Raw genomic sequence first — 14041 nt, forward strand, 5'->3', positions numbered from 1 at the left:
GGCTGATCTCAATGCTTGGATTCATCCTCTCATACGTTGACAATGAATGGTTGTGTTAAGTAGTCACTCCTTTATGTAATTACGAAAATGTGAAAGCATGCTGAACTTAATATTATGTTTTCATTTTCACTGCTTTAAAGTTAAGGTAACTTATTACATTTGATTATATAATTCATTCTAAATTATAGCCAAGAAGCTACAGTATTTTTTGTTGTTGTTGTTGATTTTGGTGCTTTGATAGGTTTTCCCATCCTACCAGCTTGCAGATTACTAAATGAACAAATTTAGTACTTGGAAGTGGTTATATTTATGATTAAATAAATTATTCCATACTCTTAAAATGTGACTTACTATTTACAAATAATAATGCTAAATTACTTGTATTAACATTTTTAAAAAGAAAAAAAATCCAAAGTAAAAATTGTATTGTTGGACAGATGATGTTGAAAATTGTATACAAATTTAAACCAGTTTCTCTATTTGGTGATGGAAATAAACTTTTAATGAATTAATTTGATAAATATGCATGGCGTCTTTGAAAACAGAGAGGTAGACTCATAGACATGAATTATATCTCAATCTCTCATATTTTAAGACTAGAATAGTAATAGGAGGTCCCATGTAAAAAGAGCTTTTCCTAAAATAGTAGTAAATGACAATCTGATGAACTTCCCAGGATTCATCTGCTGTGATGACTGTTATTGTAGGAAAAATACACCTATGGAGTGATGTCTTAAGAACCCAGTTAAGTCATTAAACAAAGTATATATGGGGATACAGATGCCAGCAGTCACGTTTTAGTTTAAAAAATTGATTCCAGTGGATAAGTAATGACATAACTTTTCTTTAAACTTTATTAAGTGTGTATGAAAGAAAGAAGCAAAAAGTCAATATGAGGAAATTCTTTGACTGGATACTATTTGCTTTACAAGTAGCTACAATCTAGTAATATTAGGTTCTTTCATTAAATTGTATTTTCTAAAAGAATGTAGGGACCATGAAGAGAAATTGATTGCCAGTCCTAGAACCCTTAGTCTTCTGCCTGTCCATAGAACAGGTGAGGTCCAGCCTGGGAGTTAACTAAATGACTGTGCCTCCACCCTAACTCAGTTATAACATGTAGTTTTGGGGTCTGGGGCAGTATAGTAGCAACCAGGCTGGCTGTGATGGTAAACACAAATCTTGCGGCCTCTTTAAGTTGGTGCCTGGGGCTGGTGCCCTGCTCACACCCATTCCTAGTTATGCTACTGTCCTAACAGCCTACCACAAAAGTTGAGAGTATAGTTGATCATTGTTGTTGATTTTAAAAGATTATCTTCTTTCTTTTCCAGAAGTTAAATATTGGAACTAGCGATTATTAGAATTAAAAAAGCTGTATACTAGAAAAGAAAAGCAGTAGCAAAAATAAAGCACATTGTAATCTGGCTCCTGAATCCTGCCCCAGACTAAATGTCTTATCTTGTATAAAAGGCATATTTTTTAGTTAGCTAGGCCTCTATTCTGCAGACACTTAGGCTTATGTTTAAAGAACATGAACAGTCCCATTAACTTCAGAGAGAGTACACGTGTACTTTGTCTTTTGCACAACAGGGGCACTATATTGTATGAAACAACAAATAGGATCTATGTTATCTTTGCTTATAAATCTTACACTATTGCCAAACGATTAAATATCCTCTTAACTAGTTGATAATCTTTTTTGGATTAGACATTAGTTTACCATTATGATCTTTGCAAAGATTTTTTTTATGACAAACCTTTTTTGCAATAATTCTGGAGTACTTTATGTTCATGTTAAGAAAATTATATTACTGTTTAATATAATTATAGTACTTAGAATTTAACTAAAATCTCTTCTATTAAATGGTAAAACTTTTAATATTTATTTTTACTGTTGGTGGCCTTGAACATTCAACAAAACTCTGTATTATTGAAACACAGCTGTTTTCATTTGCCATCAGCCACTCATATTTTTAAAACCTGTTCTTAGGTGACGGGGTATGATACACTAAAAAAACGAAGTACAAAACCTGTCAAGATTGCAGAAAGTGATATTGATGTAAGTATGAAATATCACTTCAAAATCTTATCATGGTTATTTTAGCATTTCTGTTTCCATTACACTGTAACTTATCGCTATCCAAATAAAATCTCAAGTCTTTCAATGAAAATTTGCTTGATTTTCAGTGTAATCTAAATATTGGTTTTCTGTTATAGGTCAAGCTAAGCGTTTTCTGTGAACAGGACAGAATTTTACAGGACTTGGAAGACAAAATAAGAACTCTTAAGGAAAATAAAGTAAATTAAATTGAATGTTTTTATATATAATTCAGCAGTAGTGATTTTTTTACCAGTTTCTTACTCAGACTTCTGGACCGTAAGCCGAAACCAAATTATTATATTGTGCAAGTATCTTAATCATTCTTTTTGGACATTATGAACACCTGTTTTATTAGCGAATGGAATAGATATATTTCATTTTGAATATAATTTGGCATGTGCGTTTGAAAAGTTCTAACAGTGTGCATTTTAAAACTATCCCCATTTATTTTGCTGTGACTTTCTGTAAAGGTCAGATCAAGTCAGATCTACCTGCTAGCTGGTACTGTTAATGCAAAGTGCTGGGTGGCAGTTAAATAACCCAGGACCCTCTCTAGTGCCAATGACTTCAGGCAGAAGAACTCCTTAGAGGGGGTTACTAGCCTTACCCGTGGCAGAGGAAATGCCACCAAAAGGTTATGGAAGTGAGGTACACTCCATGATAAGGTAGACGGGGCTCTTTGAACTAGTACAGAAGTTTGATACATTGGTCTAAACTGAATCGATCTCAATTAAACACACCTTGGATGATGTCTATTTTAGGTTGCTTGCACCATTTTTAGACTGATCTATGCATACCAAACTTCTGTATGGTTATGGGCTTAGATTGATCTGTTTACTAGACCAGTCTAAGTGTAATGTGACCTTTAACCCTGGTTGGCAGCCAGTCTAGGAGTGGAGCCCTGTTAGAAGACAAATAGATGATCTCCTTTGCTCCAGCAGCAACTGCAGCTAAGCCAGTTCCATATATGCTGGCACTTGCCTTTCCTTTGGACTAAACCAACAAGGACACTGGTGTGTGGGCAACCCAGTGTCTCCATATATACTGCCCAGGCTTTTGTGCTCTGGAGATGTCACTCCAGCTTTTCAGAAAAACAGATTGCATCAGATTTTCATTATTCTCTTTGGAGAAAATGCGCTTTTTCATAATAGTCTTGTTTTTTGTTTTTAACATGACTGTGGTAGGAGGCTCAGAAGTCTTATCAGACAGACAAGCAGCATTAACACACACAGCACTATTAAAAATGTACAATAGCAAGAAACATATTTAAATACATTGTAGCTTGCATGTTGTGCTAGCAATACGTATAAAACAAAAAATTGTGGGGCAGGAGAGGACAAAGAGGAAAGGCACAAATCTACATGAAGATCCAGGCTTCGAGATCTCCACAGTTGCATTTACTATTTTGGCTTTTTGGCTAGAATCTTCATTCTCCTGCCCTTTCCTGCCTCCATATCATTCCCAGTCAGAATTCAAAATGTAAATATTAAGTTTACTTGTTTGTATGTAAAACTAATTTTATGTTACTGGCTTTGAACCTTATCTTAGCATATTTTAATAAAACAAACAAAAAAGCCCTCAAAAAACCAAAGCATTGAAGAATTCAGAGACAATTGAGAAAAGTCTCTTCTGAATAGGAACTGCTGCCCTCTTTCAGTTTTCAATGGAGCTCATATGCAAATAGACCAAAACTAGATTTTTTTTTTTAAATTAAAGCTCCATAGAAAATGTTGTAATGAGTTATTTGATTACTTTAGCTATTCTAGTGAATAATAAATTATACACTTTGGATGTTTGTACATGTGATGAAAATGTTACTGTGTGGCTTAATGGCATCACACAGTACACATACAGGAGTTTTGAGGGTTTTAAATGAGTTTGCATCATTGCAAACTAAACTACATCCTGTTGTAGTTTAGTTTGAAATGATGCATTGTAGCTATTAGTCAGCTTGCCCTACAGCCATGGGAGAGACAGGCAGGCTCCACAGGAAAAAAGGATCAGGCACCTCATCACTTCTTCCTTCAGTAGGTGCCTGCTGAAGACAGAAGCAGCGAGAGGCCTGATCGTTTGTTTTGGTGGAGCCTGCCCGCTTCTCCCATGGCCAGGTGGCGAGCCATCGGTAGGCTAAATAGCCCCTGAGCTGCAGAAGGGCCTGGTCCTTCCCTCTATGATGGTAGTGCCCCCTGGGGCCGCCCAGGTGGGAAACTAGCAGGCCAGGTGCTGCCCCATCTCGGAGTTGGGAAAGAGTTGGATCAAGCTAGGTGCTGCCTCTGAGCTGGGGCAGCACCCAGCCCATTAGCAGCCCACCGTGGTGGCCCTGGGAGAGTGCTACCACTGGAGGGAAGGACCAGGGTCTTCCACAGCTCAGGGACTGCTCAGCCAGCTGGCAGCTTGCCTCCTGGCTACAGGGAGGCTCTGCTGAGGAAGAAAAAAAAGGATTGGGCCTTTCACCATAACGGTAATGGAAACTGCTACATTGAAATGGTAGGTTTCAATTAAAAACCCACCATTTCAATTTAGGGGGCATAGAATTCAGTCCTAAGAACCAAACCCCTATCACATTTACAAGCACCCTTTCTATCTTATTTGGAAAAGAGCATATCAAGAAGTGGTGACAGGGATTTTTCTCTCCAGAAATGGGAATCATTGCACAGTGACTATACTTGAAAAAGTTAATCCCTTTTGGCTATTGTTTTGGAAAGGTATGAATGTTTAAACAGGGTTTTGTAATAGAAAGAGTGCCATAGCCTTGTTTATCATAGATATTACCAAGTTTGTAATGTTTAGTTTCTATTTTTGGTCCCATAAAGGCAAATCTCTGATCCTTGTTTAAAGTAAGGTATAAAGAAAGACTTAAAGTAGATAGAATGTTTTATATTCTCATTGGTAAATCAGTGAAAACTTGTACAAATGTTGCTAGTTTACTGCTGTTTTACTTTTTCTTTAGGACCAGTTGGAATCTGTATTAGAGGTCTTACATAGACAGGTGGAGCAGTATAAAGACCAGCCACAACACACAGAAAAAATTTCTTACCAGCAGAGACTTTTACAAGAGGATCTCATTCATATTCGGGCTGAAATATCTAAAGTATCAACCGTATGTATATGGTGCCTCCAAAGAAATATTAAATTAAGTTCCAGCTACAGTAAAATAGTTAGTTTTCACATCGGGGGTTTAACCTAATGTACAGGACATGATAAAAATAAAAGAATGAAGTTTTGTGCTTTGAATAACGGCCTTAAACTGCAGCCCTTCCAGCCTGGCCCATTGCACATTATGTGCTATGTTAGTGAATGTTTGTCATTAAACAAGATATCTGTTGGTACATAAGAATCACCTTTCACTGGGTCAGACCACAGGTCCATCTTGCCTAGTATTATATGTCTCACAGTGGCAGAGAGTGGATGTCAAAAGGGAGAGTGACCTGGGTATGACCAGGGTTTTTTTTTTTCACTGTTCCTCTTTCACTTGAGGCCTCCAGGATTTAAGGTCTAGGAAGTTCTGAGTCTGAGGCAATACCCCTAACTCCCATGCTGAGAAGTTACTGATACACCTTACCTCCAAGAATTCGTCCAGTCTCTTTTTGGTACAGAATTAAAATGAAGGGACAGGGTCATAAAATTAAGATGTGTAGCTTTTTCCAACTATTTAGTTGGTCTAATAAAAGATCTACCCAAAGAACCTTGTCTGCCTATAAGAATGTGTGTCATTGTTAGGATTCCTTTGGTCATGAGTTTTCTCCTTAATAACTGCTGGATCATTCCATCTGGACATATTGCTCTAAATCAGGGGTGTCCAAAGAACTGGCCTGCACTGCCCTGTTGACTGGCCTCTGATGCTGCCTCTAGGTCTGAGCAGATCCTCATGCCACCAAACTGGCTTTGTGCTCCAGGATCTGCGTTACGTGGTATCCACTCTGGGAGCCATGCCAGATGCAGCACCTGCCCCAGCTGGTCCAGGATCTACTCTGCATGTGTTGCTCTCCCACCCTCCCCTGGTCTGGGACTCTGCCATGCCACAGACGCAAGAGTAGATACCTTGTATAGTGCCAATTCTAGACTGGCTTGAACAGGCACCATATGAAATGCATGTTCTGACACCTACGCTATATGCAGTGCCCATTCTGGTCAGCACATGGCTCCTCCCTTGCCCTTCCTCCTCCTCCCCCACACCTCACTGCTCCTGCGCAGTATCACTGGGAGGCACTAACCATGATGTGATACTACTACACAGTAGTAACAAGCTACTGTGCAGTAGCATCAGAAAAAAACCATCTGAAGATGTTGCTGTGCAGTCACACCAGTTACACTGCAGTCATTTAGTACTTGGTTATACAGTTACTAAATGACTGCGCAGAAACAATTGCACAGTCTACTACTCGTGTAGATGCAGCTTGAGACTTGCAGCACCATCACAGACTGGGTGGCATTGGGGGAGGGAAGAAAGGGGGATTCTGAGTGCACTGTATCCAGCATGGTGGAGAGGTGGGCAGAAAGAGGAAGTAGTAGGAGGGGCCATGGACTTGATTTTTATACCCGTGCTCTAAATTTTCTAGATGGAGATTGTGGACTCAGCCTAGAGCATTCTGGCTCTAATCCAGTACACTGCTTAAAGTTCATGATTAGCTTTAAGTTCATATGAAGTTCCACTGAGTTCAGAACAGAATAATATTTTTTGCTTGAGTGTAAACATACACATGTAAAAGTTTAAGAATATGGTGAGCTGCTTTACTAGATAAAAGGCCAAAGTGCTTCCAAGCATTATGGGTTATTTTGAGATTTGCATTCGAGTCTTTCTCTTTGCCATTAGGAAATGGAAAATGCCTGGAATGAATATCTGAAATTGGAAAAGGATGTGAACCAATTGAAGCAAGCCTTACAGGAACAGATGAACAGATCATTTTTTACTCAGGTGAGTCTGTTTTCAGGTACTATTTTACTGGTGCTAAGATCTCTCAAACAATTAAGCTATCGGAGAAAGTCTCCAGACACTTTTTTTGTGCAGGATAGCTACACCTACCTCTGTGTGTCACAAGCATTTGGCTAGCAAAGGGCAGAAATGGTAGCAGTATAGCTGACAGATAACTGTTTTTAATGTGTATGACTGTTTCCTAGAATGTTGCACATCTGCTCACTTTTCAGTATTTTGTAATATTTTTATTACACACTGCCATTAATAACTGTCTTGATATATGATCATGCATAATGTCTTAGTTTTACATTTACTTTGATCTATCTTTGTGAATAAATCTATTGGTTTTTAAGAACATCAGTCATTAATTCACTCTTGTCAATCTTGTTGTTGCATTTGGATATTAGTGGAAAGGTTTATTGGGCTAGATTGTTTCTTGTTTTATTGTTTTATTTCAAACTCATCAGTAATTGAAAGCCATCAGGGTCTTAAATCAGTTATTGGAATGCTTGTTCACTCCTCTCACCAGGTTTTCCAAGACTGTACGTTTCCCCCCTCAATGCTGGCCTGTCAATACACTTAGTGTTGAGCTTGCTCAAGTTTATTTCTTGTTAATGGAGTAAAAAAACAAGCAAATTGCTACTGGGCATGTTTCTGTGCAGAATATACTTCCCAAAGGTCACATTTCCACTTGTGTATTTGGGGCTGGGGCAGACAAAATGTTTATATTGATGTAACTGGCATTACAGCAATGTAAAAAATGTAGTGGACAAAAGACAAACCTCTGAACTGGGACAACTTTGCCCCAGGTAAGAGAGAATAATGGGAGACATGTTGCTGGTGTATGTTACACCAGGGTTGCAGACAGAAGTGCCGCTCCCAACTGTTACTCGGAACAATTCCTATGAAGTGTCCTGAGTTACAACATTACCCCAGACCAAACAGAAGTTCACTGTTGGCTCTGGGGGGAGGGGAATCTAGCTGTGGGCTGGGAGCCTGCAGCCAGGTTCCCATAGCAACAGCCACAGCTCTCTGCCAGTGCTCCTTGTTTTCAGAAGGGGGGGGGAATTGAATGAATTGGAGCCCCCCTACCTCAGTGGGGGACTCCAGTACAACTGCCCCACCATCCAGGGGGGCTGAAAACACCCCAGACTGAACTCCCTCCTCTCCCTTTTTCCCTCTCCCATTTTGAAAACAGTGACAAGCTGGGAGCTCCGCAGACACAAGTTACAAAAGATGCTACGTTTTGGAATGTCTTTATCTGATACCTCATGCAATGAGGGGTTCAGATTTTCACCCAAACATCCATTTTTTAAGCTGTCTGCAGCCATGCACTTGTGTTTGGTCACAGCTGTAGACTGCTTTCTGTGGCCAGATCAGGTGAAAATTGTCACTTCTGCCTGTACCACACTTTGCTTCATCTGTTTCTGTTCATGCTGGGGGAGCCATTGACTAGACACAAACACCTGTTTCCCCCATCACCTATAAGGTGAGGTACTCTAATATCTGACTTTTGAGTGAATCGACTGCCAGATAGCATTCTGGTTTAATTTACTTTGGTATATAAAATTATGTAAATTTTATCATGGTATGTATACATATGTCCATACCCTTGAACATAGTGAAGATTTGTGCTTTGTGCTTAGTCATGTTTCACACTTTTCTGTCCTTTCCTACCATAGCATAATCCTGTCACCAGCTAGTGGAAAAGGGGGACAGATAAGTAGTTGTGCACAAAATTGCTTGAATAGCTAATGGCTCTATTGTGAAGGCAGTCATCTCCTATAAGGAGCAGCCAGTGGTACATTAGAGAAACCATTGATCTAACAGGGTACTAACAGACAGCATTGATCTAACAGACATAACACATAGAATGTTATAAATACATTTTAAACCCCAAGGGCATTTTTACCTGTGCTCCTGGAGGTGACGCTTTAATTAGCGAGGCACGCTAATTAAAAACGCCCGATTGTCATGTGTATCAGTGTCCCCCACACTGAAAAATGGTGGTGGGGCACTTTGAACTAAAACTCATCAAATGGGCCTTAGTTCAAAGCACCCCGCCACCATTTTTCAGCGCAGGGATGCTGATACACGTGACGCTGAAGTCTGCTGGAACGTGGTAATTTCTGTGCTCCAGCAGACTCAATTAATTGAGTCTGTTCCAACGCACTGGATTTCCAGCATGTTGGAGCTGGCTCCCTGCACATCTATAGGAGCCCCAAGAATCTAGATGTGCAGGTCACTTTCTGGTTTAAACTTCTTGGAACCTTTCAAAAGCACGCTGGAAAAATCAAGTACTATTTTGAGCTGATCATTGAACCTGTTCAAGAAGGTTATATGCAAACAGAGTATTCTGTGCCTAGGGTTTGGTCTCTCCTCAAGGCATCCCACACTGCACTGCTCCTCCCCCTGGGCTGCTCCAGGATGCAACCAGGACTCTACTGCCCAAAGATCTATTGCTTCCAAAAATCACAGCCCACAGCCATGGGGAAGCAGAAAGCTTCTGTATCAGTTCGGGGTGAGGGGGTAGTCAGGTTTGGCAAGGGGAGGGGTGCTTTGTAGCCCCCATTGTGTGGTGAGTGGGTGGTTGTGCTTGTCACAATAAAACAGTAAACACCTGTCAATTTCTGGGGGATGATGGTGAGGGGAAACAGCCATTTCACAATGGGCATTTAATAGAACTGAATGGTTGTCAATTCCATGCTTAATGTGAAGTGAATTAACTCATCGATAGTAAATTGTTCCTCATGCTCTGTGCTGCATTCTTGCAGCCAGCCCTGCCCTGCTGATTCCACCCTTGGAGGGCTTGATGGTCTGTTTACTGTTCCACCCCCTGGTGGCATTTTGGCAGCAATGCAACCCCTGAATGATGAAGGTTTTACTTAGAACCCCTAGCCGGGTATGTGTGGGCATTTCTGTCCAGGGACAGTTGTGAGCTGGTTCCCAATCAGTGGCATTCTTGAAACAGTTCAAGTGTTATGTCTGTCCACACCCACAGAGTTCTGCAACATACAAGAAGTCTTAGCTTGAAAGGCTAAGGTGTTCCTGAGAGCAAGGTTCCCTCTAAGCTGTGTGCGTGCGCAGCCGCGCACAATTAAAAATCTTGTCGTGCAGTAACTTTTTAATGCCGCGCACCTGCCCAGAGAGGAGCTGGGCTGCGGCTTCCCAGAGAAGACCTGGGCATGGGGTGCGGCGGAGGCACTGGGGCCGGCGTGGGACACTTACTGAAGGCAAGCTCCTCACTCCTCATACAGGGCAGGCAGCAGCTTCTCCCCAAGGTGAGGTGAGGCAGGGCTGGGGCTGGTGCGGGGTCCGCTGGCTCCGGGGAACTGCTCCACACCCCCGCATCACCTCAGGGAGCAAAGAGGCAAATGGCGTCAGGGCTAGGGAGTGGAGCAGTTCTCCGGAGCCCATGGAGCAGTTCCCTGGAGCCAGCAGATCCCGTGCCAGCCCCTACCCTCAGCCCTGCCTTGCCTCACCTTGGGGAGGAGCTACTGCCTGCCCCGCGTGAGAAGTGAGGAGCTTACCTTCGGTAAGTGTCCCACGCCGGCCCCAGTGCCTCCTTTTCAGTTCCATCAATTGTTTGTATCCAGCTTACGTGCTTGCTTACATTCTGTCTAAGATGGGAGGGTCTGTGCAGATTGGTAGCAACTGTGACGCACCCTTTTGGCAGTGCTGGCTTCTCACTTAGTAAGTGTTTTCTTGAAGTTTTATAAATCACTCAGTGTTATTTATTTGTACTAGGAAAGATAGAGGAAATTATTTATTTCTTTGAGCTAACTTTTCTTACTCTCTCATAAAGTACATTTACATATTTTTTGTAAGCAACAGTCTCTGGCTTCTCATATTTCATGTATATTTCCAGCTGTTTGTCTTTCTACACCTCATCCATTTGGGGTTCAAAGTGCTCTGCTTCAAGATTTAAGCAATGGGAAGAAATAACACTTAAGAGGTCTTCTTTATTCTGTTCACTATTTCAACATTGACAGAAGGTGTATTTTCTGAGTTGGTTCAGAGAGAGTGTTTTTTTGACAGGTTACTCTAAGGCTAGTTTACTCTAAATCCATTACTTGGTATCCTGTAATATAATTTTTCTCCGGAAAATAAAGTGGAATATTTGTAAATTTCTAATTTGTATCTTAACAATATTTCAAGAAATATCTATCCAGTGAGTTTGCTACAAGCAAATCACATTCTCCATCACTTAAATGGTAGTTTCTTGGCACTCCACTCTTTCAAGATATATATTTTAGTCACCAACCTTAAAGCCCATGGATCATGGCGTACATGTAATAGGTCTAGTCAGATGCCTGATGACTCCATTTGTGGCTGACAAGCCCAGTTTGAGAGTAACACAGTTACTCGTTTCACAGATCCATATGTTGTCTGAGTTGAAGTCCAAATTTACAGCATACTACTTTCTTCTTCCTTGCTTTGCTTCCATGAAAGCCACTTCATGTTGAGTTGCACCCAGTGCCATATGTTCCCTCCAGATTGGACAGGATTCTGCATACCTCTCTCAGCTTTCTACATTGATTTTGAATGCCTTTGTATCATTTTTACACACATTGTGGTACCGCCATACAGGATGACCCCACTTTCTAGAGCTATCTCGAATCTCACTATACAAAATATTCTTGATGGTGCTTTCTAAGTGTGTTAGTCCTGCATACTCCGGTACCTCTGTGTTTGGTATTTTGTCTTCCCACTTTATTTTCAGGATCTTACACAGACATCTCATGTGGAAGTTGTTCAGTCTCTTCATATGCCTAGCATATGTAGTCCATGTTTCTGAACCACTAAGCAGGGATGACAGCATACACATCTCATGAATTCACATCTTCGCTTTAGCTGATAGCTTGCTGTTATTCCATACGTGTTTCTGTAATAACCCGAAACTCCTAGCTGCTTTTCCAATTCTGTTAGTCAGTTAAGTTTGACGATCAAGATTCCTGCTGATCATAGAACCCAAGTAGTAAAAACTGTCAATGACACAGAAAGAGATTTATCCTCTAGAGTGATGGCAGATATTGATTGGTTCCTTCACCCTTTGGTACATCCTTAGTCTTCTTGAGGCTAACGGCTATCCTACATATCTTGCATGAATCAGAAAATCTGCCCAAGAGGTTTTGCAGGAAAGATTCACTGTGGGCACCAAGGCTGTGTCATCTGCAAACAGGAAATCTGTCAGAACCAGTTCTTTCACCTTGGTTTTCACTCTAAACCTTACAGTGTTGAACGCACCTCCATCTAGTCTGGTTCCAAGATATATGCCATTATTGCTGTCCTTGAATGCACGAAGAAGCAAGAATGAAAAGTAGATATTAAAAAGCATGAGGACTAAGAGACGCCCCTGTTTCACCCCATTGTTGATGTCAAAGGCATTTGATTCTTTGTTTCCATACGCTACAGTCGCCTTCATACCTTGATATAATGAGCAAATGATGTCCGAGAGTTTTGGGGGACAACTCAGTTTCTTCAGAACAGTAAAAAGTCCCTGTCTGTTGACTGTATTAAAGGCCTTCTTTGGATTGATGAAGGCTATATACGATGGTATTAGTTTTTCTCTACCCTTCTCTTGCAGGTGCTTGTCTGAAAATATCATATCAATGGTGGAGCATCCTGAGTGAAAACCTCATTGACTTTCAGGATAGATTCTTTCATCTAGAGATTGAAGCCTAGGCTGCATGATACAAATGAAAACTTTTCCAACAATGTTCAACAGGGAGATACCTCTATAGTTGTCACTGTGGCTTCCATCTCATTTGTTTTTGTACAAATGTACAACTGAGCATCTTTGAACACTTGTGGTACTGCTTTCTCTTTCCAACAGAGCAGTATAACTTCCTGAAGCTTTCAAAGTAATCTACAAATTGGCACATTTGTAGATTTCAGCAGGCAAACAGTCATGCTTTATTCCTAGGAATCTATTTAATGGCTTTCTGCAAATCTAATATAGGCTTGTTGTCTAAATCCATCATAACTTCTAACTATGGTATTCTTTTGAGCTTTTTATATTTGATTTCAGTCTCACTAGAGTATATAATTCCATAGTGTTCAATCCAATGCTAAAGTTGTTTTTGTTTATCAGTAGTGACATTTCCATTTCAGTCTTTTAGTGGAGCTGTTTTCATCTTGACTGGACCAGTTGCTTGTTTGATGCTTTTGGACATTCCATGGTTATCACCTATGTCAGCTGCTTTCTGAATATCATCACAGAGTTTCAGCCAAAAATCTTGGGCACACCTCTTAGCCTCCATTTGCATTTCTCTTCAAGCCTTTCTCAGATTTTCTAGGGATATGGTGTTGAGAGATTTCTTATAATGGCAGTGTTTTTCAAGCTTTTAAAATCTGAAGCATCTCTCCAGGACAATAGTATCAGTTGTGCTCACTTACTACTCTTGATGTGCTATGTTAATTGTCTGACTGATTTGGATAGAACCGAGAGTTATGCTTACTTTTGTAGGTGATGTTAAAAAACCTTTGTTCTCCTGAGTGGTTGAGCAGGTTTGTAGTAAAGGCAAGATCTGGTGGCAACAGCCACTGTACTCCCCTGAAGCTTCAGACCAGGTTACTGCCTTTGTATGAAAAAGAGCATAAGATCATATGAATTTCATCTCCCCTTTCCTGATTGCTCCTCCCAGTTGTCAGTTATGATGCTAAAGTGAGTGGTTGCTGAGACTAGGTGGAGTACATCTTCCTAATATGGTCTTTCCTCTCCTTTCTCACATGCATTGATAAACAGTGAAATATTTAACGGTGGAGATATTTAAAATATCACTATTGGGCGCATCTACATGAGATGCTTCCCTGTGCAGTAGCCTAGCTTGCTATGCAGTAAGTATGTGTGCCTACATGTGCACATTTTTACTGCACAGTAAACCTCTCTAATCACGAGTAAATTTGCTACCTGCAAATGCAAGTAGCAAATTTACTTGTGATTAGTTACTGCACAATAGCGCTCATGTAGATGCCTGACCAGGAGCAAATCTGCTCCTGGTCAGCCAGCCACCAGGGGGTGG

At 40.7% G+C, this 14041-nt stretch overlaps 1 protein-coding gene across 7 annotated transcripts in view; it reads left to right on the top strand.

Moving 5' to 3' along the window:
- PLEKHA7 (pleckstrin homology domain containing A7) overlaps positions 1-14041 on the top strand; it is a 340205-nt gene that overhangs the window by 304191 nt on the left and 21973 nt on the right. For all 7 annotated transcript variants that reach the window (XM_059722625.1, XM_059722626.1, XM_059722627.1 and 4 more), the window contains 4 exons: positions 1991-2059; positions 2218-2298; positions 5052-5201; positions 6915-7016. In XM_059722625.1, the coding sequence (XP_059578608.1) occupies positions 1991-2059; positions 2218-2298; positions 5052-5201; positions 6915-7016 (402 nt within the window). The remainder of the gene's footprint in view (positions 1-1990; positions 2060-2217; positions 2299-5051; positions 5202-6914; positions 7017-14041) is intronic.

The sequence above is a fragment of the Alligator mississippiensis genome, chromosome 2 (genome assembly GCF_030867095.1).
Source record: "Alligator mississippiensis isolate rAllMis1 chromosome 2, rAllMis1, whole genome shotgun sequence".
NCBI lineage: Eukaryota > Metazoa > Chordata > Crocodylia > Alligatoridae > Alligator > Alligator mississippiensis.